General features: G+C 47.6%; 2 protein-coding genes across 2 annotated transcripts; one reads left to right on the plus strand and one right to left on the minus strand.

Moving 5' to 3' along the window:
* Window positions 1-1,864: 1,864 nt before the first annotated feature.
* Window positions 1,865-10,517, minus strand: LOC132568103 (glutamine amidotransferase-like class 1 domain-containing protein 3, mitochondrial). The gene is made up of 4 exons (XM_060233590.1): window positions 10,333-10,517; window positions 7,167-7,338; window positions 3,411-3,615; window positions 1,865-2,162 (listed from the first exon to the last, which is right to left on the minus strand). Exons 1-4 carry the CDS (start codon window positions 10,438-10,440, stop codon window positions 1,970-1,972), a joined length of 678 nt encoding a protein of 225 aa, XP_060089573.1. The 5' UTR covers window positions 10,441-10,517; the 3' UTR covers window positions 1,865-1,969.
* A 3,895-nt stretch (window positions 10,518-14,412) lies between these two features.
* On the plus strand, window positions 14,413-26,989 carry CLN5 (CLN5 intracellular trafficking protein). Its single transcript, XM_060233591.1, has 4 exons — window positions 14,413-14,607; window positions 16,623-16,788; window positions 22,013-22,238; window positions 26,227-26,989. The coding sequence occupies exons 1-4, from the start codon at window positions 14,489-14,491 to the stop codon at window positions 26,772-26,774; spliced, it is 1,059 nt and encodes a 352-aa protein (XP_060089574.1). The 5' UTR covers window positions 14,413-14,488; the 3' UTR covers window positions 26,775-26,989.
* The last annotated feature ends 238 nt before the right edge of the window (window positions 26,990-27,227 follow it).

Below are 27,227 nucleotides of genomic sequence, written 5' to 3' on the forward strand. Positions count from 1 at the left end.
CTAGTCCTTATGGCTATAGAGATGTGCCTGAAAAAGTCGTGTGGGAAACGCCTGCCAAAATCTCAGAAGCCAAAGTGTGGCGGCTGCGATAAGGTGTGCTGTAGTTTGGTACAACATGTGTGCTACGTATTTCCTTCCCCTTTCATGGTCAGCTAAACCAAAATAAGTAGTGCAAAAAGGGGTTTTGAAAATGTGAACAAGTACGCACCTCCGCGTAATTTATACAGGTCAACACATTAAGATTGCCTGGAACCAGAGAACTGAGGTGGAGAACATCTAACTATGCCACCTACTACTTACAAGCGTAATGAAGACGTCTTAAAGGCTTAAACCAGAGACTGGCAACTGGCAATTCCAAGACCAAACCCAGAACTATCAGTTCTTGCAGTTACCAACCTGGTATGTGCCCAGAGAGAGGTGATTGTACCACCCTCCCCTCCAGAAATGCCAACTGCTAACTAGAGACTGAGACAACATTGTGATTATTTCAAGATGAAAGGGAAGGATTGAATTTATATCCCACCCATCACTTGGTATCTCAGAGTGGCTTACAATCTCCTTTCCCTTCCCCTCTCCACATCAGACACTCTGTGAGGTAGGCGGGGCTAAAAGAGCTCTGACAGAAACTGCTCTTGAGAGGACAGCTCTGAAAGAACTCTGGCCTGATCCAAGGTCACCCAGAAGGTGCCTGTGGAGGAGTGGGGAATAAAACCCAGTTATCCAGATTAGATTTCACTGCTCTTAACCACTATAGAGCACCAAGAGCCAGTTTGGTGTAGTGGTTAAGAGTGCGGACTCTTATCTGGGAGAACCGGGTTTGATTCCCCACTTGCAGCTGCTGGAATGGCCTCGGGTTAGCCATAGCTCTCGCAGAGGTTGTCCTTGAAAAGGCAGCTTCTGGGAGAGCTCTCTCAGCCTCACCCATCTCACAAGTGTCTGTTGTGGGGAGGAGAAGATATAGGAGATTGTAAGCCGCTCTGAGTCTCTGATTGAGAGAGAAGGGCAGGGTATAAATCTGCAGTCTTCTTCTTCTTCTACACCAAACTGTAATCCAGAGCCATAGCTAGCTAATTTTGAGCCTGAGGCAACAATATAAAAACTGGACTCCCTATACTTTCATAATATTTTTGTGAAAAGGTAAATACATAAATAACAAGAGTAATAATAACACAACATATATTTCAGTCATGATACACTTTTTCTGCCCCTCAGCTTTGAGCGCTAGAGGTAGGTACCTCGCTTGCCTTGCTTATGTTACAGCTCTGAGAGAAACCATGGTTTAAAAGCCAGCAACCGAGGTTTAAGACTTCTTTTCAACTCAGGTATATACTTTTATTAATTTCACCGGTTGCTCACCTGCACTCATTGCATATTTTCCATCAAAAGTGCAGGTGAGAATTTACAATCTCCTTTCCTTTCCCCTCCCCACATCAGACACTCTGTGAGGTAGCTGGGGCTGAGAGAGTTCTGAGAGAAATGTTCTTGAGAGAACTGTGACTGACCCAAGCTCACCCAGCAGCTGCATGTGGAAAAAATGAGGAATCAAACCCGATTCTCCAGATTAGAGTCCACTGCTCTTAACCACTACACCAAATTGTAAACCAGAGCCGTAACTATCTAATTTTGAGCCTGTGGCAAGAATATAAAAATTGGGTCCCTTATACTTTCATAATTGTTATATTCATGAAAAGGCAAATACATAAATAACAAGAGAAATAATAACACAATGGATTTTTCAGTCATGATGCACTTTTTCTGCCCCTCAGCTTTGTGCACCGAGGGCAGGCACCTCACTTGCCTTGCTTGTGTTACAGCTCTGAGAGAAACCATGGTTTAAAAGCCGACAACCGAGGTTTAAGACTTCTTTTCAGCACAGGTATATACTTTTATTAACTTCACCAGCTGCTTAGCTACACTTATTGCATATTTTCCGGCAGACACTGAAAGGGCAGGCGAGCAGTTTCCCGCCTCAGGCAAGTTTCACAACTTCCCCAACCATCACTCCAATCCCATCAAAGATTTCATGCAAAGGGGCCTTGCACATGAAAGCACAGGTGGTGACTATTTTGTTGGCAGAATCGACATGGGCTTCGTTCACATTTTTGCAAACATGCTTGCACCCAAGTTCCTCTATGGCAGAGGCTGTCTCAGCGTCGGGAAATCTGCAAGAGAGAAAGAGAACGCTGGATGTTGCTCAGAAACATGCTGGCAGCTAGGGCATGGTTCTCAACGCATTACGTGGGCTACAGTGGGCCCCAGCCAGCAGGCCACTGAATTCTGCACCAGCTGCAATTTCTGGATTGCCTTCAAGGGCAGCTCCACATTACAGTAGTCTAGCCTTGAGGTTGCCATACCATGGTCAGGGCAGCTGAGTCCCAAAATGAAGCAATACTCCTAGAAAAACAAGAGGGGCTGGTTGCAAATAAGAGGGCAGAATCTACTCTCCACCCACAAACCATCCTAACTGATTCAGTCAGAGAGAGCTTAACTTCACCAAAACTTTCTAGGAGATCAGTTTTTCCACAAAATACCACCTCTATCTTGTCTGGATTCAGCTTCTACTTGTCCCCTCCACCCTGCCACTGGAAGGAGATGTCTGCTTCCAAAGGCTTTGATAAAGAAACATATCGCTGGGTTTTGCCAACATACTGCTGATGTCCAACTCCAAAGCTACCGATGATCTCATTAAGAAGTTACACAGAACTGTTAAATAATATGGGAGACGATAAAGAGCCTCGGGGCGCCCCCCCAGGGCAAATGCTAAGATGCCAATTCAGACCTCCCTGCCACACCTCCCTGGCGGTGGACAGGGCTTTTTTTGTGGCAGGAACTCCTTTGCAATATTAGGCCACACACCCCTGATGTAGCCAATCCTCCAAGAGCCTCAGGAGCCCTGTGGCGCAGAGTGTTAAAGCTGCAGTACTGCAGTCCTAAGCTCTACTCACGACCTGAGTTCGATCCCCAGTGGAAGCTGGGTTCAGGTAGCTGGCTTGAGGTTGACTCAGCCTTCTATCCTTCCAAGGTCGGTAAAATGAGTACCCAGCTTACTGGGGGGGAAAGCAAAGATGACTGGGGAAGGCAATGGCAAACCACCCCGTAAAAAGTCTTCCATGAAAACATTGTGAAAGCAACATCACCCCAGAGTCAAAAACGACTGGTGCTTGCACAGGGGACCTTTCCTTTCCAACAGCTTACAGTAGGCTCTGGAAGAACAGCCCTGTAAGCTCATAGAAGATTGGCTACATCAGGGGTGTGTGGCCTAATATGCAAAGGAGTTCCTGCTGCAAAAAAAGCCCTGGCCAAGATCATCCACCAGCGCACACAAGCTCATCTCTGACTTGAAGCCAGACGGAAAAGGGTCAAGGGCAGATTGGTTGTTTAAAAAAAAGAAAGAAAACAGTTTCTTTTACCTTCCATTTATGTTTTTATTCTGCCCAACTGTGACTTCGCATCCCGGAAAGACTTTAGCCACCAACACGGGGGCGATACAGCACAGGCCAATGGGTTTCTTTGCACCGTGGAAGGCCTCAAGGGTGGACTTCACAAGTTCGTTGACGGTGCAGGCCTTTCCTTCCGCAGCCCACGAACACAGGTTCTTCGCGACACCAAAGCCCCCTGGGAAAAGAAAAACAAAGAGGTGATATATATTTGCTCTTTGACGCAACCACTCTCTGAGAGAAGACTCTTTCCTTTGAGTCAAATGAATGCCCTCATTTAATATACAGGACTCTTCTCAGAATAGACGACATTCTAAAGATTTGCCTCTACCTCTACAGTCTACATGTTGCCACCCAAACCAAGAGAAGGAGGAGGAAGAAAAGACAACAAATTCAGCATCTCTTCAGGGGCTGTGGCCTCTCTAGTCTCTGAAAAAGGCTAATGCAAAACTGGTTACCAAACTAGGCCTTGAATTCAGCAAGAGCTCACAGGAGCACAGCTCCTGAACCTCTCTGAGGGTTCCCCCTCTTCCTCTCCACCTACCTACCTTGTCCATTGAATAGTAGGTGCAGCTGCATAACAATCTCTGGATTAGGAGAGCAGGCAGCCAGCCAGTCACCAGGGCTTTGCCATACCTCCAGCAGCCCTCATTAACCCCCAGAGAAGTCAGCACCACCCTTTCTCCATTTCTTATGAGATTTTGGGTGGCAGGTGGCTAGCTGGCCTTTTGACTGTGGGGGGGGGGGTGGCCAAGGAGAGCCCCAGGTGAGCGAGGCCTGCTTGGGCTGGCTGGATCTCTAGCCAACTCAAGCAGGTCTCACTCACCCAGGGCTCTCCTTTCTTGCGCCAAGTTGCTTTTGGCTGGGGGAGATATGCTAATGAGTTATGCTAACAAGCTCCACCACCTATTTTTCTACAAAACAACCCCTGTACAAAACTATTACATCATAAAAGACTTTCTTTAAAATGTGTGCCTTCCAAGAACAGCCTTGCATGGATACTCAAAATTTTATTCATGTATACCCTGCTTTTCTCCTCAACGGGGACTCAAAGCAGTTTTACATCATTCTTCTCTCCTCCATTTTATCTTCACAACAACCCTGTGAGGTAGGCTAGCCTGAGAGAGTGTGACTGGCCCCGGGTCACTCAGCGAGGTTCCATGGCACCACTGGGGATTCGAACCTGGGTCTTCCAGGTACTTCTCCAGCAGGCTTAACCACAATAAGTAGTTCTGGTGTATAGACAATGAAACAATCAAAATATTCATTGAAAAAACCAATATTTTAAACGATAAACACGTTATCAGCAAATGATAAGCAGAAAGCGTTGATCAAAATATTGCATTCTGTGGCTCTGTGAAAGGAATTTTGAATGTGAGAGAGAGAGAGAGAGAGTTAACAAAGGTTGCAAAACTGCCACAAAGGTCTAGATTTAGCAAGTTATCTCATCCTCTCCTGTGAACTATTTTCTCCTGTGGAACCACATTGTTCTCTCTACTGGTTTGGAATCTTCAATGACCATCAGCAGAATATCGGAACTTTTTCTTTGAGCTGCAAGTATGGAACTACCTAGGAACTTTTCAGTTTCAATTTTGATGTACCACAGGACGACGGAAGCTGTTTGTCACGGACTTTTTAAAGCTGTATTTTTTGTATTACTTATTGTGTGAAAGCGTACATAAATTGCATTAAGATAATGTGCTTATCATTTAAAATATTGTTGTTGTTTTTCAGTGAATATTTTGATTGTTTTATTGGCTTAACCACACTGGCTGAAAAGGCCAGTGGCAGATATACGGGATCTTCCTGTTAGCGATTTCAGAATTCCAGGGTTATCACCAAAAAGGCCATCTAACAAGGAATTCCCAGCCATAATGCAGCTTGTGCGGTGGAAACTGAGTCAGCACTGCAAATAGGTCACCAGATAGCACGTGCCCAATTGCCAGCTTTGAGGAGCTACATGAAAAACCTTCATGACTTTCTACAGGGATATACTACAGAAGCAGGATAATTTTTGCCTTAAATGAAAACAACCTGTAATCAGGGAGGGCAACCAAGCATTACTTCTACCAGATAATCCAGTCTGGAAACATTACAAAAATGTTCAGGTCACCACAGAATTCAGACACAGTAATTGAGGCAATTTTTAAAAAATGAAAATGAAGTTTCACATCAAATATCATATTAAAAAGATAAACGAGAGCTTTCCTTAAAACAAAGCAGGGTGTACTACTATGGTTTAGGAAGACATGGGGTTCATTTCGTTAGAAGACTGCTTAGCCTCACTGCAAGAGTCCAATTATACCAAGGGTCCCCAACCTTTTGAGCTGTGGGTACATCTGGAATTATGACAGAGCGTTCTAGTCAGAGCCACAAAATGGCTGCCATTGGAGGGGGAGCCAGTCACAAAATGGCTGCCACTGGAGGGGGAGCCAGTCACAAAATGGCTGCTGCAGGTTACCTTCAAGTCACACAGTGAAGAACATTGTGCTTTGGTGGCAACTGCTGCCGAAGCAACATTTAAAAAAATCAGTACAGCCAATCAGATCTTCAGTGCCCAATCAGAAACCTCGCTCTTCAAAAGCACCATTTAATCCCACCCACATTCTAAAAATACTTGGTGGACATCAGGAAAGGTGTTGGTGATGCCCTGGAACAGCCCAAGAACACCATGTTGAGGACCCACGGATTATATAAACTGCTCTGAAACAAGACAACAACATTTCAGCAGGCTGGGCAAAAGAATTCAAGCAGGAAATAAAAATCCAGCTGTGAGATCTTTTAAATTTCCACAAAAACTTGGGGCACACCTGCTTTTCCCCTAGCCTAGCACAAATCCACAGCGTTGATTAAACTTTTAATAAAGCCACTCGATAACAGAATTGAGGCCCATTTTGGTTATGGAAGGACACACGCCCCATTTCCCTGGCAGGTGATCCAAGCTGAGGAGTTCTATATGAACTCTAAGGGAATTCCCACCTCCCTGTTTCTCACCACCCACCTTTCTCTTGAGGCAACAGGAGAGGATTCAAAGACCCTGAGGAAAACTGGTGCTTCTGAGGCTGCGGCTGAAACCTCCAAAGCTTGGAGAGCTGCCTTGTCCACGACACTACTTAGTGAGAGGGACTAACCCCTTTGACAGGTTTCTCCAATGCCCTCAAGGCCAAGAGTGAGATTTTTGAAAACACTGCTCAGGAAAGTGTCGAAAACTGTGCCACGAGACAGCCGAAGGGAAGCAATAAGCCTAGGTACATGAAGACATTTTGTATAAACAAGTCTCACATTATATTACAATTAAAAGAAAACTATTGTTTTTTCTTAGTTATTCTAATGGGTAGAGTGCTTCCGGCACATTTTTTTCTTCAGTACATAAAAGGCCAGGAAGCAGCCTTTTGATTTTTAAAAGGTGGAATACTTCTGAGAGGGCCAGTTCCCTGCCAGCGGCCCGACACTGCTGACCTGTTTCCCAAACCAGTCCCGAGGGCCTACAGAAGGGAAAGGGCACGAGAGGCAACCCAGACGACTGTTCCTTTGTCAGTCACTGCCATTTTCCAATGGACACGAAGGGCTGAAGGAAGTTCAGCACCCGTTCAGATGAAGAAGAGCTGCGGCATAAAACGTTCAGGCCCCAAAAAGACAAGTGCAGGATAAGAGCTGGACGAAGCGCTTTAGAATGAGGATTTTTGTTTCAGGTGCTTTTGATATATCGGGGGTGGGGGTGGAGCTCACCCGGGAAAATGACTGCATCAAATTCGTCCACTTTCAATTCTGCCAAATCCTGGATGTTCCCTCTCGCAAGTCGGCCACTTTCCACAAGCACGTTTCTCTTTTCATTGCTCGGGCTGCCTTTTAAATGGTTTACAACGTCCCTTTGCTCGATATTGGGTGCAAAGATCTTCACCTGAGAAGAAAGGGAGTAAAACTTGCATTAGGGGCAGCACCATGCATTGTCAAGCACAGCGTATCAAAAAAACTTCAGTGTTCCAGACCGACCTTTTAAAAAGTGCAATTAAACCTCGAATAAGCATGTATATGACCAGGCAGTGTGGTGGAGTGGCTATGTCAAACTAGGATTTGCGAGACCTGGGTTCGAATCCCCGCTCTGCCATGGAAGCTTGCTGGGGAACCTTGGCCTTATCACCACTCTCAGCCTAACTAATCTCACGCCTAGATTCAAATCCAGTAGCACCTTAAGAAACCCTTAAGATTTTCAGGGCATGAACCTCCAAGTATCAAAGTTCCCTCTGTCAGATAACAGTCTGAAAATCTTGCTGGTCTCTCAGTACTGGTGGACTCAAATCTAACTGTTGTGCTGCAGAACAACACAACTACCCTCTGAAACTAGAGCTAGGGATGCCAACCTCCGGGTAGGGCCTGGACAACTCCCAGTATTACACCTGATCTCCAGACGACGGAGATTGATTTCCCTGGAGAACATGGGAGCTTAGGCAGGTGAACTCTATAGCATTTGAGAGAGCCTTTTGGTGTTGTGGTTAGGAGTGTGGACTCTAGTCTGGAGAACCGGGTTTGATTCCCCACTCCTCTCATGCAGCCACTGGTGTGACCTTGGGTCAGTCACAATTCTCTCAGAGCTGTTCTCTCAAGAGCAGTTTCTGTCAGAGGTCTCTCAGCCCCATCTACCTCGCAGGGTGTCTGTTGTGGGGAAAGGAAGGGAAAAGAGATTGTAAGCCACTCTGAATGAGGGTATAAATCCAAGCTCTTCCTCCTCCTTCATTATATTCCACCAAGATCTCATCCCTCCCCAAGCTCTACCCCCCCCCCCCATCTTCAGGTATTTCCCAACCCAGAGTTGTCATCCCTACTCACAGCTAGGAAAAAATGGAGAAGACTGATGTAAGCAGGGGTGGAATTTAAGCAGGAGCTCCTTTGCATATTAGGCGACACACCCCTAACGTAGCCAATCCCCCAAGAGCCTACAAGGCTCTTTTTCGTAAGCTCTTGGAGAATTGGTTACATCAGGGGTGTGTGGCCTAATATGCAAATAAGCTCCTGCTAGAATTCAACCCCTGGATGCCAGCTATTTTGGGGGCCCAACTGAGAGAAAGGCAGAATGTCAGTAAAGTAAATAAATGAATAAATACTTTTAAAAACAGGGCTCTTAATTCTACCATCTACCACAAAAAGTTCATATTTGGGCACATACTTGGCCTTTCAGAAGATGCGGGCTGGCGAGCATGTTAACAGGTGCAAACTCTGCTACTCCACTACTCAAAGAACGGAGAGTACAAAAAAAGATTTCACTGCTGAACAGAGTTTGAGTCCAATGGCACCTTTACATTTTATTCTGGATACAAACTTTCATGTGCAGGCGCCCTATGCATCTGAAAAAGCGTGCATGCACATGAAAGCTCACACCTTGAATAAAACTTTGTTGGTCTTACAGGTGTCACCAGACTGCATCTTTGTTCTGTTTCTTCAGACCCACATGGCTACCCACCTGGATCTATTCTTATGAGTTTTATCATCGTTTTTATTTTATGAATGTCCCTGCTGAGTTGTAAAATCGCTTCTAATAGCGGCCTGGAGAAAACCTCTTAACCTTGAGCGCTCAAAATGCTTCCTACAAACTTCTAGGCAACCTTTTTATGGGGATTGCCCTCTGAACTAAAATGTCCCTTGAATCTTTAACAAACGAAGCATTTGTAAGCACCGGCTGCATAGGAAGTTCTGAGCAAAGTTCCCTCTAAGTTGTGGAGTCTTATGAGCAAAAGTTCTACTTTGTGAGCTACTGGCATTAAAGTTGTGGGCTGCTGTATACATTAGTTTGCTCTGTGGCCATTTTTCCTGAGCTAAGACAAAAATGTGTGAGCCAGAGGCTAAAAACCTGTGAGCTAGCTCACCCTGACTCAGCTTAGCGGGAACAGTGGTTCTGAGAGATTCTTTCTTTAGCCAGAAGCAGTCGGGAGCCTGCCAGCCAGGGGACAATGATATATGTCAATGAAAGCAATGGGCAGCAGAAGAGGGAAGGGCAAGATTTAGGGATGCCAGTCTCCAGGTGGGCCCTGGAGATCCCGTGGAATGACAGCTCCTCTCCAGACTACAGAGATCAGCTCCCCTGGAGAAAACGGATGCTCTGGAGCAAAGGTGGCCAAACTGTGGCTCCAGAGCCACATGTGGCTCTTTCACACATACTGTGTGGCTCCGGAAGCCCCCACCGCCACTGTAAGCCAGCAGAGAAGGCATTTCTCTCTTCAATCACTTCTCCAAGCCAAGCCAGCCAGCAACTTGGAGAATGCATTTAAAGTTGTTTTCCACCTCTCCCTTCCTCCACTATCTATCTATCTATCTATCTATCTATCTATCTATCTATCTATCTATCTATCTATCTATCTATCTATCTATCTATCTATCTGGGTTTGATTTCCCCCTCCTCCACTTGCAGCTGCTGGGATGGCCTTGGGTCAGCCATAGCTCTGGCAGAGGTTGTCCTTGAAAGGACAGCTGCTATAAGAGCTCTCTCAGCCCCACCTATGTCACAGGGTGAAGGTAAAGGAGATTGTGACCGCTCTGAGATTCAGAGTATAGGGCGGGATAGAAATCCAATATCATCTTCTTCTTCCTTCTCCTTCCTTCCTTCCCCCCTCCCTCCCTCCTTCCCTGACGTTCATGTCTTGCGGCTCTCAAACATCTGACGCTTATTCTATGTGGCTCTTCATTAAGCAAGTCTGGCCACCCCTTCTTGGACTCTCTGGCAATGCACCCCGCTGAGGTCCCTGTCCTCCCCAAGCAACACCCCCAAATCTCCAGGAGGTTCCCGCCCTGGATGTGGCAACGTTAGCCCACCACCCCCTGCCAGTGGGGGGGGGGGGAGAACCTGGCTACCCTAGGAGGCGCAAAGAAGTCCTGCTGCGAGCCGCTCCCTTGGCGGCCTCACCTCCGCCCCAGCCCTGCTGAGATGCACCAGGACGGCCGAGGCCTCGTGCACTTCGCTGCCATCGAAGACGCCGCAGCCGGCCAAGATCAGGGCCACTCGCTTCCCCATGGTCGCCGCCGCCTCCTTGCGTCCCTAACTGCGCAGCTGCAGTGCTTAAGAAAAAATTACTGACACGCTCCAACCCCGGCCCAGGAAAACACCGAGGGAGGTGGTTATAGGGTCTCCGAGACAAGCGCCGTCTGAGCAGCATCCCGGGGGCGCTTACTCGGGAATAAGCCCCGTAGAGGATTCCTGCCAAGGATGCATTTGCACATTTTCACGTGGGCATGCATGCCGCACGCTGATTGTTATGTTTTTTTTTTTAATCTAGGTATATTTTTAAATTAGAAGTAAAGGGCTAGGTTGCCAATTCCCAGGTGGGGGCAGGGGATCCCCTGGTTTGCAGACCCTCTCCCCGCTTCAGGGTCACCAGAAAGCGGTGGGGGGGGAGGGAAATGTCTGCCGGGCACTCCATTATTCCCTATGGAGACCGATTTCCATAGGGTATAATGGAGAATTGATCTACGAGTATCTGGGGTGGGGAGGGGCCTGTTTTTTTAAGTAGAGGCACCAAATTTTCAGCACTGCATCCAGTGACTCTCCCCAAAACACTCTCCCAAGTTTCAAAAAGATTGGACCACGGGGTCCAATTCTATGAGCCCTCAAAGAAGGTGCCCCTAGCCTTCATTATTTCCAGTGGAGGGAATTCATTTAAAAGGCGTGCGGTCCCTTTAAATGTGATGACCAGAACTCCCTTTGGAGTTCTATTATGCTTGTCACAATCTTGCTCCTGGCTCCACCCACAATGTCTCCTGGCTCCACCCCCAAAGTCCCCAGATATTTCTTGAATTGGACTTGGCAACCCTAGTAGAGGCCCAATGAATAGTGTGGGGACTTACTCCCGAGTAAACATCACTATCCAATGTATTTCTCAATGTATTTAGCTGTATTCATACTCAAATAAGGGATATTGGCTGTTTATCTCATTACATATACCAAACCCACCTTCCACTATATTTTAATGTATTTTTCTTCTAATGGCAAACTATATGTATGTTACATGTGTTAAAAGGTAAATTCGTTGAATGGGAAAAACTTCTGAGAAAGAAATGCCCTCATTTTGGCCAAGGCTTATAAACAATAGAGTGACTGGCAGACATCATCACATTTTGACATGTTACGGTTTTATTGGTTTCTCATACTCATGCTACCCGGATCATAGGTTTGCTCAATTTGTTAATTTTGCTATTCTGTCACTGGACTTTAAATTTGTACCATTTTGCATTCTAAACCTCTGCCTACCTGCTATATGTAGCTCTGCTCACTTTACCTGATTCCTTGTCTGAAGAAGTATGCTTACAGCACATGAAAGCATACATTCTGAATAAAATGTTGTTGGTCTTAAAGGTGTTACTTGACTCCTACTTTGTTCTGTAGATTAGCACTGTCATTTGTGTTCTGCACCTGGCCTGACTCGTTCAAGGATTTGAGCGCATGTGCGCGCCCCCCATTGCGCGTAACCGGCAATGCAAAAGTTTCTCTTTGTGCTGAATGTCTGGGACTGGGATGGGACAGCCACGCCCCCCCTGCCCTCCAGTTCATATGAGGCTTCATAAAAAGCCGGTCACTCATAGAGACTGCACAGCATCTCACACATATGCACAGCATACTCAGATTGTCGCCCTGGTCTACTTCTAAAATAAAGCGGTCCTTTATTGCAGTTGGTACCAGTTTGGTGGTACCAGCCCCGTGGCGCAGAGTAGTAAAGCTGCAGTACTGCAGTCAGAGCCCTCTGTTCACGACCTGAGTTCGATCCCAGCGAAAGCTGGTTCAGGTAGCCAGCTCCAGATTGACTCAGCCTTCCATCCTTCCAAGGTTGGTAAAATGAGTACCCAGCTTGCTGGGGGGAAAGTGTAGATGACTGGCGAAGGCAATGGCAAACCACCCCATAAAAAGTCTTCCATGAAAACGTGAAAGCGACATCACCCCAGAGTCAAAAACGACTGGTGCTTGCACAGGGGACTACCTTTACCTTTACCAGTTTGGTGTAGTGGTTAAGTGTATGGACTCTTATCTGGAAGAACTTGGTTTGATTCCCCATTCCTCCACTTGCAACTGCTGGAATGGCCTTGGGTCAGCAATAGCTCTCGTAGACGTTGTCCTTGAAAGGGCAGCTGCTGTAAGAGCTCTCTCAGCCCCACCTACCTCACAGCATGTCTGTTGTGGGGGACGAAGATAAAAGAGATTGTAAGACACTCTGAGATTTGGAGTGGAGTGCGGGATATAAATCCAATATCTTCTGATGCAACTCAAAAAAAGTGACCCAGTTTACAAAGAATCCGGGCGGGGCATTCAAAAACAACAATGTCTAAGTAAGTTCAAAGAAAGAAGTTGCGGGCCAAGAGCAGGGCGTAAGGCTCCTTTGGAAAATAAAAGCAGGCAGGGAGCAGAGCCAGCCCGAGACTGTCTGGCACCCTAGGCAAGGTTAACATCTGGCGCCCTCCCCCCCCCGCACTGATAACATCATCACGTCACATAGGGGAACACCCAATTTTGGCGCCCCCAGAAGGCTTGCGCCCTAGGCAATGGCCTAGTTTGCCTAGTGACAGGGACATCCCTGGGCAGAGGCAAGTTAGAGACAGAGCGTCTGCTTGGCATTCAGAAGACCCCAGGTTCAATCCCCAGCATTTCCAGTTAAAAGATCTGGCAGGAGGTGATGGGAAAGACCTCTGGCTGAGACCTTGCAGGGCTGCTGCCAGTCTGAGCAGGCAATGCAAACTTTGATGGACCAGGGTCTGATCCAGTATAAGGCGGTTTCATGTGGGGGATGTTTATTGCAGCCAAATTGTTGAAAAGATTTTTTTCTGGACTGACAGCGCAATTATAGGCAAGTCTGCTGAGAGACCCAGAGCGCTGTAAACAATTAGAATGCTGGACTAGAATCTGGGAGAGCTGGGTTCGAATCCCCAATTGTGTGCCATAGAAGCTTACTGGGTGACCTTGGCCTACTCACATGCTTTCAGCCTAACCTACCTCAGGGCACAAAGTTTGAGTCCAGTGACACCTTTAAGACCAACAAAGTTTAATTCAAGGTAGAAGCTTTCCTGCGCATGCACACTTCTCCAGATACATGCACATGAAAGTTAGAGTTGCCCAGGTGGGGGCAGGGAATCCCCCGGTTTCGAGGCCCTCCCCCCGCTTCAGGGTCCTCAGAAAGCGGGGTGGGGGAGAGAATGTCTGCTGGGCACTCCATTATTCCCTATGGATAACGATTCCCATAGGGGATAATGGAGAATTGAGCCGCAGGTATCTAGGGCTCTTGGAGGGGGATGTTTTCTGAGGTAGAAGCACCAAATTTTCAGCATAGCATCCAGTGCCTCTCCCCAAAATACCCTCCAGGTTTCAAAAGGATTGGACCAGAGGGTCAAATTCTATGAGCCCCCAAAGAAGGTGCCCCTGTCCTTCATTTTTTCCAATGGAGGGAAGGCATTTAAAAGGTGTGCGGCCTCTTTAAATGTGATGGCCAGAACTCCCTTTGGAGTTCAGCCATGTTTGTTGCAACCTTGCTCCTGGCTCCGCCCCAAAGTCTCCTGGCTCCAACCCCCAAAGTCCCCAGATATTTCTTGAACTGGACTTGGCAACGTTAATGAAAGTTGATCCCCAGAAATAAACTCTGTTGCTTTTCAAGGTGCCTGACTTGTCTCCAACTTTGTTCTGCTGCTCTAGGCCAACACGGCTGTCCACCACCTGGATTGTGAAGATAAAAATGCAGGCGAGGAGGAGGCTATAAGCCCCTTTGGGGGAGACATGCAGGCTGTAAATGAATGAAATAAAAAATAACTAAATGTCCCGTTGCTGCGAACGGGGCTTCGAAGGCCAAAGACGAATGCACAGGACTGCAGGCTCCACTGATGCATCGCCTACTGCAACAAAGCCCAGACTTATCCCCAGCCTTCCCCCAACCCCAGTTCCTTCTTCCCGCTTCAACGTCCGCACTGAGCATGTGCGGGAGGAAGGCCCTCTTGTCATGTGACTGGATGGAAGTCAGCTGACTGCAGGGTGCGACCTCAAAATAAACCAGCCTGGGAGAGTTGGAGCGTTTTCCTTCTCCGGGAGGATGGCGATGGGCGCGAGCGGGGCAGTGCCGCGGTCCTGGCTGCTCTTCTGCCTGAGTCTGCTGCTCCTGGGCTTGGCGGCGGGATGCTCGGGGCCGCGGCGATGGCCCGTTCCTTACAGGTGAGTCTCACCTGCAGGTGAGTCTGCTGCACCGGGAAGGGCGGGGGGGAGAGAGGCATACCTGCAGACCACTGTTCCCTCTAAGCTGAGTTACCACGAGCCGGCTCACAGATTTTTAGCCTTCAAGCTCAGACATTATTGTCTTAGCTCAGGAAGGATGACCCCAGATCACACTAATTGATGCAGGAGCTCACAACTTTAATACCAGTAACTCGCAAAGTAGAGTTTTTGCTCACGAGACTCTGCAGCTTAGAGGGAGCATTGCAGTCCACCCTCCCAAGCATCAGTTTTCGCCAAGGGAACGGAGCACTGTATTCTGGACTGGAGATGAGCCGGGGGTCTCCAGGTCTCCTCAGGCATCCTGATCAGTGTTCCCTCTAAACTGAGTTAGCGTGAGCCGGCTCACAGATTTTTAGCCTCCAAGCTCACACCTTTTTGTCTTGGCTCAGGAAGGATGACCCCAGATCACACTAATTGATGCAGGAGCTCACAACTTTAATGCTAGTAGCTCACAAAACTAGAATTTTTGCTCACGACACTGCAGCTTAGAGGGAACACTGCTGCAGACCCAGGCACAGATGCTTCTTCAACCGGCTAGCGGGTGAGGAGGTGGCCCTGGACCTCTGGAGGGCTGGGGCAAGAGCAGAGACGGCAGCCAGCAGTGGCATTAGATCGCTTGACCCCCTCTGCCCGCACTAGCCATGGGGCAGGGAATGAGAATCAGCAGGGGATGAGGAAGGGGTAAGGTTCTCTCAAGTGGTGGGTGGGTGTGGAACAGCCAGACCTTCAACCAACGTTCCCGCTGAGTTGCAGTGTCTTGTGAGCAAAAATTCTGCTTTGTGAGCTACTGGGATCTATTGGCATTTAAAGCTGTGAGCGAGCAATTTGGCTAGGGCCGTGTTGGTCCTTGATCTAGAGATGTCAGGGGTTAGACTTGGGACGCTCTACTGCTGAGCCATGGGGAAGACCTTCCTAACTTAGAGTGCTGCTGCCCCCCTCTGCCTTGCATGTGTAGAAGCAAAAAAAAGATGGCTTAAAATGGACTTTACTGTAGTTCTTAAAAATGTCCATCCAGAAAATTCCAGGTAGGGTTACCTTCTTCTTTGCATTCTCACAGCAGCCAGTTTGGTGTAGTGGTTAAGTGCGTGGACTCTTATCTGGGTTTGATTTCCCACTCCTCCACTTACAGCTGCTGGAATGGCCTTGGGTCAGCCATAGCTCTGGCAGAGGTTGTCCTTGAAAGGGCAGCTTCTGAGAGAGCTCTCTCAGCCCCACCTACCTCATAGGGTGTCTGTTGTGGTGTAGGGGGTGAGGTAAAGGAGGTTGTGACCATTCTGAGATTCAGAGTATAGAGCGTGATATAAATCCAGTATCGTTTTACCAGAATAAGAAGAGGCAGGGGTTTTTTTGAGCAAGAACACAGGAATGCAGTTCTGGCTGGCTTGGTGCCAGGGGGTGTGGCTTAATATGCAGATGAATTCCTCCTGAGGTTTTTCTACAAAAAAGCCCCATGTGAAACAATGGTGATGTCAGGGGGTGCGGCCTCATATGCAAACGGGTTCCTGCTGGGCTTTTTCTACCAAAAAAGCCCTGGGAGGAGGTATCTTGGGCTGAGCGTATGACCCTTCCAGGGTCACCTAGAAGGCCTCATAGCAGAGGCAGGCGTTGAGTCTGGCTTCCCCCTTCCTGATTGTGGCCTGTAGGGAGAACTGCCTACTGGACCAACTCTGAGTTTGAACGGCCTGCCTTGACCATTGGGCATCCTTAGGTGGCACATGAATGTTTAGCATTGGATGCATGGAGGAGCCCTGGTGCTCCTCATTCCTTTCCAGGAAGGATGGTTCACGCTTGGAGTCAGCAAAATGTTGCATGGTCAACTTATCTATGGGTGTGTGTGTGTCACGGTCAGACGGGAACTCATGGCTGGTGTGGGCAAAAGGGCGGTTCCAGCTGTGAGCTTGTTGTGCGCTAATGAAGTGTTGCTTTCAAACTGTATTTATATTAATTGACTACAGGCGGTTTGATCACCGTCCTCCGGTGGACCCATATTGCCAAGCTCGTTACACCTTCTGTCCAACTGGCTCTCCCATTCCGGTAATGAATGACAAAGATGTCTTCGAGGTGTATCGGATGCAAGCGCCCGTCTGGGAATTCAAATACGGAGATCTGCTGGGCCGCTTGGTAAGCTGCAGTCTCTTCCCCCTCCCCGTCCTTTCACTTTTTACCCCAGTTAAGAGTATGCACGAACACGCACGAAGCTACTGTATACTGAAATGGAACATCGGCTCATCTAAATCCGTATTGTCTACTCAGACTGGCATCACCTGCTGTCTAATCCTTTTAACTGGAGGTGCTGGGGATTGAACCTGGGATCTTTTGCATGCCGAGCAGAAGCTCTACCACTGAGCCATGGCCCATTGCTTTCCCACGGGTTAGACAACTGGTCTATCAAGGTCAGTATTGTCTACTCAGACTGACAGCAGCTCTCCAGGGTCTCAATCCAAGGCCCCTCCCCTTAAAATCATAAAATTCCACACAGGGCTTTTTTTGTAGCAGGAGCTCTTTTGCATATGAGGCCACACACTCCTGATGTAGCCAATCCTCCAAGAGCTTACAGTAGGCCCTGTAATAACATCCCTGAAAGCTCCAGGAGGACTGGCTACATCAGGGGTGTGTGGCCTCATATGCAAAGGAGTTCCTGCTATAAAAAAGCCCTGGTTCCACACATCAGCATAATGGATATGTACTCTAGTGCACCTGATGAAGTGAGCTCTGATTCTCAGACTGCTTATGCTGGAATAACTGGTTAGTCTCTAAAATGCCAGGGGTCTCCTGGTTCTTTTAGATGTGTCCCTGGCATTCTCCCGGCCTTTTGGGGGATCTTCCTCACACTTTGGGATTACCGAAACCAAACAAAACTCTTCACACTTTATAACATTAAAAATTCAGGAAAAAATTAAAACTCTTCTCCTGGGCCATGCTAATGACTGGCAAGGTAATAAATTTATTTCTCTGGTTTTAAAGGTCATATATACTTTGGTTTTGCTTAGGGTTTGTCTGCACGTTAATCACATGGTACAGCCGTTCTAGAACCTTACCATTTAAGACAAAAGTATTTATTTAAAATGTTATTGTATCTTCCCTTGGCATCTTGCAATAAAACACCCCATTTATTCCATTCCCACACAATTAGCACTTTTGGCACTGTCATTCTGGAGACAGTTTTTCAGCTGTGTGTGCTTCTCTGGTAGCAGAGTCCTTGAGCCAGTTTGGTGTAGTGGTTAAGTGTGTGCACTTACCTGGGAGAACTGGGTTTGATTTCCCACTCCACTTGCAGCTGCTGGAATGGCCTTGGGTCAGCCATAGCTCTTATAGGACTTGTCCTTGAAAGGGCAGCTGCTGTGAGAGCCCTCTCGCCCCCCCCCATCTCACAGGGTGTCTGTTGTGGGGGGAGAAGATATAGGAGACTGTAAGCTGCTCTGAGTCTTTGATTCATAGAGAGGGGCGGGGTATAAAGCTGCAGTTGTTGTCATCTTCCAAATTCACCGAGAGGCACCTCAGGACAAACTTATGCGGTATCGGCAAAACAAGGTGCAGACAACATCTGTGTGTTCCCAAACCTTAGGAAGGCCTTTGGGTGATAGGTAGCACATTGCTTTTTGCACAGAATGGAATTCCTTTGAGTCCTTGCACCTCCAGTTAATAATATGACCTTGGAAAGGCCGGCGGTCTTGGAGAGATGCTGCCAGTTGGGATGGGCAGTCCTGGGCTTGGTGGTCCAGCCATCGGACACTGCGTAAGATGGCTTCGTACTGCATTTATTTATATTTCTATCCCACCCTGCCTCCGCAAGCGGGCTCAGGGCAGTTCACCACAAATTTGAGCAAATAAAAACATTTAAAAGCGGCTACACAATAATCTTGCTAAAACCCTGTAATTCAACAGAAAATGGCAAAAAAAATAATAATAATTTTACAGACGTTCCCAGAGGTGTTGCTATCAGTGTTTCTTCTAAGCAGAGTTAGTGTGAGCTAGCTCACAGGGGCTTTTTTAGCCTCCAGCTCACATATTTTTGTCACAGCTGAGATATATTTTCTCCTCTCCTGATAAGCCTTTTTGATATAAATTCCAATCCGGACTGGCCATTTACATTCTCTTCTGGGCACTCAGCCGACACCACAGAAGATAAAACATGTTTAAATGATTTTGTTTTTACTGCGTGCCTCTCAGTCTCCAGTCCTCATTATACCTCCTTCTGCATAGAACGATTTGCTGCTGTGATAACTTGCTCGCAATCATATAAATATTGGCTTGTGCCTGAAAAGGAAACAGGACTTGTCCGGGAAGAAAGAAAAGACGCTACTTAGCTTTCTCCTTGCCTCTTGCCTTGAAGGTACTGCCGGCACTTATGGAAACACTGTGTGTGCATATGCCCAAATGGAACAGGTCTTTGGGAACATATTAGTAAGATGGTGCGCGGAGGGAGGGTGGAGCAGGGGAGGCTGATGTAACTCAGAACCCTGCCACCTCAACCCAAGACCGGGTGGAACAACTCTGTTTTGCAGGCTCTGCAGAACTGCATTAACTCCCACAAGAAGGGCCATAGCCAGGATTTCATGTTTGGTGGGCTCCACAGTAGGATTCGTTGGCTGGGGGGTGGGAACCTGGTTTGAAAGCCAGTTTGGCGTAGTGGTTAAGCATGCAGACTCTTTATCTGGGAGAACCGGGCTTGATTCCCCACTCCTCCACTTGCATCTGCTGGGATGGCCTTGGGTCAGCCATAGCTCTCGCAGGAGTTGTCCTTGAAAGAGCGGCTGCTGTAAGAGCTCTCTCAGCCCCACCCACCTCACAGGGTGTCTATTGGTGGGGGAAGGTAAAAGTAGATTGTGACCGCTCTGAGATTCAGAGTATAGGGCAGGATATACATCCAATATCACCATCTTCTTTGTTGGCCCTGGGCTCTTGGCACCGTAAGCTGCCTTGAGTTCCACAAGCTAACCTCCCTTCGCCTGGGCAGTCATGGCAGCACTACCCCTTTCTTATGTGCCCCTCTCTCAGCGAGACAGTCGCCTCTTGACTCCCCCCACCCCTTTGCTCTGCACGCTGTGTTAGGAAAGGGGAGAGGGACAAGAGTAAAAAGACCAGCAGCAATGCTACTACTTGTTCAGAGCAGTGATGAGCAAAAGAGACAGATTGGGGGCCCTCCAATAGAGGAGCCATACCATTGGAAGGGGGGTTTGAAAGAATGGGCCTGGCCCCCCAGGGCCCCACTGTGACTATGGTCCTGCCCACAGGGCCCTGATCTCACTTGGTAGAGAGTTCCACCAAGCTGGAGCCAAGGCTGAAAAGGCCCTGGCGGAGGCTAAGTGGATGTCTTTGGGGCTGGGGACCTCAGGAGATGCTGTTCAGATGAGTGCAAATCTCACTGGGGGAGACAGCTATGGAAGTGGTTGCATATAGTGAACCCTGTTTATAAACTGGCTCACTTTCAGCTGGCAGGCATTCAAAAATCTGCCTTTGAATTTCTCAATAGGCTAGTGTTTTGCAGAGCCAGCATGTCTAAGCTGGTTGATTTTAATGCATTTAGGCGGGCTTCATTTGGCATAGGACTGGAGTGTGAATGGCTGTGATCAATAGCTTTCTTCAGGCTGAATGTTTAAGCATATGCCAATATAAACCACAACAAAGCCCTACCAATGACAGACTTGCAAGGGGAAGTTTTGGCCCGCGTTTGTGCTCCCTGTCGCAGGTGAGCCATAAGGGGGGCAAATGCACTGCATGGGGACAGAAACCAAGCTGTGGAAGGACGGACGGCAAATACCTTTGCCAGTGCCCAGGAGCGTCATTAGTACAATTTATGATTTCAGAAATGATAGCGCCCAGTCTGCCGTGCACGGTGGGTGTCTATGAGAAACAATTAGAATCCAGTAGGAGCATGGAGACCAACAAGACTTTGGGGGTATAAGCCAGAGATGTTGAACTCATTTGTTATGAGGGCCAGATCCAACATAAATGAGACCTTGTCGGGCCAGGCCATGTGTGTCATGAAATGTAACGCCAGGTAACGAAGAATAAACTTCACGTGTTTGTCAGCCAATGGAGAAAAAAGAGGTTTTGCTCTATACAGGGGTGGAATTCCAGCAGGAGTTCCTTTGCATATTAGGCCACACACACCCAGATGTAGCCAATCCTCCAAGAGCTCACAAAAAAGAGCCTTGAAAGCTTTTGGAGGATTGGCTACATCAGGGGTGTGTGGCCTAATATGCAAAAGAGCTCCTACTAGAATTCCACCCCTGGCTCTATAACTCTTGTGCAATTGCACAAGCCTGGCAAAGGAAGCTGTGATGCAGAGGGAAGCGAGAGAGAGAAAAGGAAGCAGATGACAGTGAGTTGCTCGCGGACCTGATAGGAGCTCTCTCGGGGCCTGATCCAGCCCTCAAGCTGCATGCTTGACACCCCCGGTATCAGCGTTCCAGAGTCAAAAGCTTCCTTCATCAGATACCAGTGGGAATGGAGATCCCTGAGTCCTTATATCCCAGTCAGAAGGGTGGGAGGGGTGCTGCGGAGAGGAAAACAGGATGCAGAGAGGTGCAATGCGCATCATAATCAAGCTGGATATAAAGCCAAGAGGAAATGCTTAGGGGCAGAAAATTAGCATCTGTAATGAGACAAAAGCCCTATTCTGCCTGAGGGGTCCATTGTTCTGTGAATGAACTCAAGTTCACAAACTATGCAAATGAACTCAAAGCTCAGCAATCTATAAGAAACGAGCCCCTGGTCGAGGCTACCAGAGCAGCGGATGTAGCACCAAACAGGAAGGCGCAACTTCTCCCCTTTGAGCATGCGCAGCTGCCTTTCTGAGCAGGAGTTCCCAGTTCAGTGTGATCACGGATGGCCCTTCCTCTAGGAAAACTAGGCAGTTGCCTAAGGCACTAGCAGGGTGGGGGCACCGAATTTGGCCCTCCCCATGCCATAGACAAAACACTAGTTTGCCGCTTTCTCTGCCCATTCCCCTCCTCCTTGCTTGCCTCTTCTCGTTCTCCGCCCCTTACCTCCTCCATGCTGATTCTCTTTGTCCTCCCACCAGCCCCGCCTCCTCCCCGTTCCTTCTCGTCCTCTGCTTGCCTGCACCACCTTCTCCCTTCATCCTCCTGCCCATTTCGCCCATCCTGCCTCTTCTTCGCTGATTCACGTGTCTACTCATGAATAGGCATGGCTGTGTGTCTACTCGTGAATAACCGGCAGGCTCAGGGACTCAGGGGTGGAGTTGTGCTGCCTTGGCCGCCAGAAAGGCTCAGGCCAGCCCTGAATGTGATGCACGGAGACCATGAAGAAGCCACTACATCCTGTTCTGAAAACTTCTCCGGGAGTCATTTTTGCCCAGTGGCTGTTCTTTCTTTTTCAGAGGATCATGCATGATGCTGTTGGTTTCAGGAGCTCCTTAACGGGGAAGAACTACACGATGGAATGGTACGAGCTGTTTCAGCTGGGGAACTGCACGTTTCCGCACCTCCGCCCTGACGTGCCGGCGCCCTTTTGGTGCAATCAAGGGGCTGCCTGCTTTTACGAGGGGATTGATGATGCCCACTGGAAAGAGAATGGGACCTTGGTTTCGGTCGCCACCATCTCGGGTAAAGAAATCCAAACTTAAGTCATGGGGGAGGGGAGACTGCTTGCGCCTTTTGGAGATACTATTGCACGGTCATTATTGTACGGTTAATGCACACACAACACAGGCATTGTATCCACATGTGTAGATCAGTGATGCTAACTCAGGGGCTCAGGAGCCACCTGTGGCTCCTCTGAGCATTGTTCCCCAATGTGGCACCTGCCCCATGTTTCAGGAGGGTAGGCAAGAAGTAGATTTATACCCCGCCCTTCTTTCTGATTCAGACTCAGAGCAGCTTACAATTTCCTTTACCTTCCTCCCCCACAACAGACACCCTGTGAGGTGGGTGGGGCTGGAGAGGGTTCTCACAGCAGCTGCCCTTTCAAGGACAACCTCTGCCAGAGCTATGGCTGACCCAAGGCCATTCCAGCAGCTGCAAATGGAGGAGTGGGGAATCAAACCCGGTTCTCCCAGATAAGAGGCGGCACACTTAACCACTACACCAAACTGGCAAGGCCTTGCCTAGTTGGGCTTGTAGTTGGCAGGTATTTCCCACCTTGAAATATTCACCACCAGAGGAATAGGGTAAAGCTCCCCTTTCAAACAGAAGCAGTTTTCCTCTAGAAGTAAGGCCTTTTGCTTTTGTGTCCTTCTGGACTGCCTGGAAACCGTTTAACAGCCTAAACGGCCCAGACAGGTGAGAGCCCGTCCGAATTTGGAAGCTAAGCAGGATTAGCCATGGTTGGTTCTTAGATGGGAGACCACGGACGAAGGCCAGGTTATGTGGAGGAAGGCAGTGACAATCCAGCTACACTTACTTCTTCACCCAAAGGGTGATTAACCCATGGAATTCACTGCCACAGGAGTGGTGGTGGCTGCAAATATAGAGAGCTTCAAGAGGGGATTGGATAAACATATGGAGCAGAGATCCACCAGTGGCTTTTAGCCACAGCGTATTGTTGGAACTTTCTGTCTGGGGCAGTGATGCTCTGTATTCTTGGTGCTTGGGAGGGACAACAATAGGAGGGCTTCTAGTGTCCTGGCCCCACTGACGGACCTCCTGATGGCACCTGGTGGGGTTTTTTTTTGCCACTGTGTGACACAGTGTTGGACTGGATGAGCCATTGACCTGATCCAACACGGCTTCTCTTATATTCTTATCTCTTGCCTTGGAAACCCCCAACACCTGAAGCTGGATAGCCCCAACTAGTCCAATCTTGTCAGAAGCTAAGGTTGGTATTTGGATAGACCACCAAGGGGGTCCGGGGTTGCTACACAGAGGCAGGCAATGGCAAACCACTTCTCTTGTCTGGAAAACCCTGTGGGTTGTGATAAGACAGCTACAACTTGTTGGCCAGCCCCCCCCCCCTTTTTTTGCTGATTTTGGCCCGGAAGTGGGCTGTCTCATGACCCCTTTGCAGTAAACATGGCAAGCTAAAAAAAAAAAAAATTTAAAAGCTGCATTTCAAAGCAGCATTCTGTCCAGTGGATCTGGCTTTAATCCTAAACTGTTTACACAGTCTTTCAAGTGCTGTAGTAAAGTTAATTGGCGGCAGCAGTCTAAACCGGAGACTGAAGAGAAATTGAGGGTTGTTATCCCAGGATTAGTCTTGTTCCACATTTTTACATATGGCAGCTCTCTAGGAGAGGGACAAAATGATGCCCGGGAAGAGTGAAGGGGACCATACAGGGTCGTTTCTTGAAGAGCACTGCAGAAATTGCCAAGTTTGGGTGGGGACATACATGCTGGGGGTGGGGTTAGGGGGAAAATTAAGAAAAAGAGAAGAGACTGGATGATCCTGCCTAGGTTGTTGCTTAACAGCACCAAAAATGTTTTTTTTAAAAATGTTTTAATTGTATCGTTTAAAGTCACTGAACTGACTGTTAGCTGCCCTGAGTCCCCTTGCGGAGGGGGCGGGATAGAAATTTAAGGTAATAAATAAATAATAATAAATACCCTGCCCTTTGCTAACCAAAGGAGTCTCAGAGCAGGTTACAAATCTCCTTTCCCTTCCCCTCCCCACAACAGTCACCCTGCAAAGTAGGCGGGGCTGAGAGAGCTCTCCCAGAACCGCTCTTAAGCAGAACAGCCCTGAGAGAACTTGTGGCTGACCCAAGATCGCATCAGCAGGTTTATGTGGAAGAGTGGGGAATCAAACCTGGTTCTCCCAGATAAGAGTCTGAGCACTTAACCCACTACACCAAACTGACTCTTACGGGCAGGCCCCTGCACAGTCATCGTGTAGCAATAGTTCAAATTTCTAGTTATGTTTTGGGGTTTAAGATCAAAAGTTCATGTCACAAAAGGAATTGAATTGTTTATCCTGTAATGATGGGTTTCAAAAACCACACCAAGTTGTTGTTAACAGTTGAACTGAGGTTTAAAATCTTTAAAGAACATAAAGATTTCATATCTTCAAGACTACAGGATTTGTGGCTCTTGTGTATTGGAGTCAGAAACCTAATTTACTGGTTTTATCTGGAGAGCCCAGGTGTTAGACTATGGTGAAAGTTAAGCTCTTAAACTCCAGCCTCAAGAGATTTGACTGCATACTTCTGTTTGAACTGGATAGCTGGTCTGGGCTCAACGTTTTACGGTCCTGGAGAAGAACATTCCAATGAGAAGCTGCTTGTGCCTATTTTAATGAAACCATCAGGCTCTTGGGATTAGGGATGTGCATGAACCGAACGACAAAGCAAAATTCAGCATGCATTTTGTCCGGTTCATGGTTTGCAATGAGTCTTCCATCATAAACTTTTAGAGCAGTTCATGAATGGAGCAGAAAGCAGGGGGTTTAAAGGGGCTCCAAGTCCCTTTAAACCCCCTTTTTTTTACCCATGAAAGCTGCAGAAACAGGGAGATGCTCTCCCTACTACTCAGCTGATTTGGAGAGTCTTCTTTAAACTAAGTGTTTAACAGCTGAGCAGTGAGGAATAAGCTGTTCCCCCAGCTTTCTGTAAACCCGGTTTAAGGGGACTGCAGTCCCTTTCAACAGGGTTTGCAAGGCTACAAACTGGTTCAAGTTTGTGAACCAACCTTCTGGTTTGGGTTCATGGTTCAGCCACGAACCAAACCGCATTTTCCTGGTTCATACCCATCCCTAGCAGAGACACAATCTTGCGTTTGTTTCTGTTAGGAGTGGATAAGAGGAATACCCTTATGGTCACCAGCTTCCCAGAGAGGTCGAGGTGGCATCAAGGGATTGGGGAGGAAGGGTACATGAAAAACATAGGGCTCACACATTTGCACATATTGGGTTTAACAGCAAATGCCTGTTGTTGGCTTTGTTTCTCTCACCTGTGTCACTAAGACTGCCTCAAATCCACGACATGCATTTTTTCCTTCTGTCAACTAAATCTTTCTGTATTGGTCACCCGTAACCTCCCTGTTATGTGGGGCAGCTTGAACAGCAGGTCTGGCAAGCTGCTCATACACAAGGCATGGCTACTCGCCCTAGAGTCAGTGGCAAGGTGCAAGGCTTGTCCTCAAACTGGTATTTGGCCTTTGGCTCCTGCTAGATTAAGTTACCATGCCAAGGCAGTCAACCACCTTCTAAAACAGGATTACGCATTCAGTTCTTTGTTGGAGGCACAGAATAAATGCATTTCCATTCAGCTTGGGAATTTCAACTTTATTATTTTTTAAAGCAAGCTTTTAGTCCTTAAAGTTAAAAGACTGTAATTATACTAATGCACTGCCTGTCACATTTTCCTTTTAAATGGAACAGGTGAGAGAAACAAAACCGACAACAGACATTTGCTGTTAAACCCAATGTGTGCAAAAGGGTGGCTGGATTTGGTAACCATTGTGTACTAGACAGAGCTTTAATGCCTGGTATGACTCCTACAACTTCCCCGTGACTAGAAAAAGCAGGAGGCCTCATGCAGAAAAAGAAAAATGCAAACTGCTAGACAGCTGCTAGTATTAGGGAATGGATGCTGTCTCTTCTCCCTCTCAGGTGATACTATTGAACCGTTTCCTGTTTCTCCCTCCCCATCCACCCCTCTAGGATCTATGTTTAACCAGATGGCGAAATGGGTAGATTACGACAACAGAACAGGAATTTACTACGAGACCTGGGTGGTCAAAGAGAGTCCAGAGGAACAGGCCCGGGTGTGGTTTGAGGCTTATGAGTGCTCCAAATTTGTCCTAAGACTGTATCAGAAACTGGCAGACATGGGAGCCCTTTTCAAAAACATACAAACCAATTACACCACCCTTACTGTCTTCACTGGAGAGCCCATTTGCCTCGGGAATGAAAGCTCCATCTTTGGACCTCAAGGCAACAAAACTCTTGCTCTGGCTATCAGAGACTTCTATTCTCCTTTCACAACTTATCATTCAGTCCAAGAATTCTTCATAAACTTCTGGAGAATATTCAACGAAGTGATTGTGAAGCGTCAGTTCTACCTCTTCTACAACTTGGAATACTGGTTTTTACCTGTGAAATTTCCTTTTGTCCAAATAGCCTATGAAGAAATCCCATTACCTAGTTCAAAAGCCAGCAGACTGAGTCCTCCTTTGGAAAGGACACTGGCAAATACAACCCTGTTGTGAAAACCGTCAAGTGCTGGTGAATGTGTTTCTATCAAGAGAGATCCTCCGTGAGGAAGATTTAACTTACCATCCGACATGTCTTTGTCTTGCACTGAGTAAGAGCAGGAGATTTTTATATATATATATATATATATAATATATATATATATATTCACTTTACTCACATTTTCCATACTGTAAAAAAGTAAACAGCTGGGTGGTATTCTCTTCCAAAATGGTGCCTTATGCCTGGTTGAGACCAACTGTTTAAGACCCACCAGCGGGCCTGGAGCAGGATTGTTCACCTGTTAAGAGTTTCCAGTTTCATTCTTGCTGTTATATTCTGTAGAATTCCTGGGATGGCAACTCAAAAAGTATTCAAACCAGAATTGGCCAGTGTCAATACTGCACGACGGCACTTCCTAAGCAAACGAGGTCAACTGTTCACAGTGGACAACTGGGTACAGGAAGGAA

The sequence above is a fragment of the Heteronotia binoei genome, chromosome 3, assembly GCF_032191835.1.
Source record: "Heteronotia binoei isolate CCM8104 ecotype False Entrance Well chromosome 3, APGP_CSIRO_Hbin_v1, whole genome shotgun sequence".
Classification (NCBI taxonomy): Eukaryota; Metazoa; Chordata; class Lepidosauria; order Squamata; family Gekkonidae; genus Heteronotia; species Heteronotia binoei.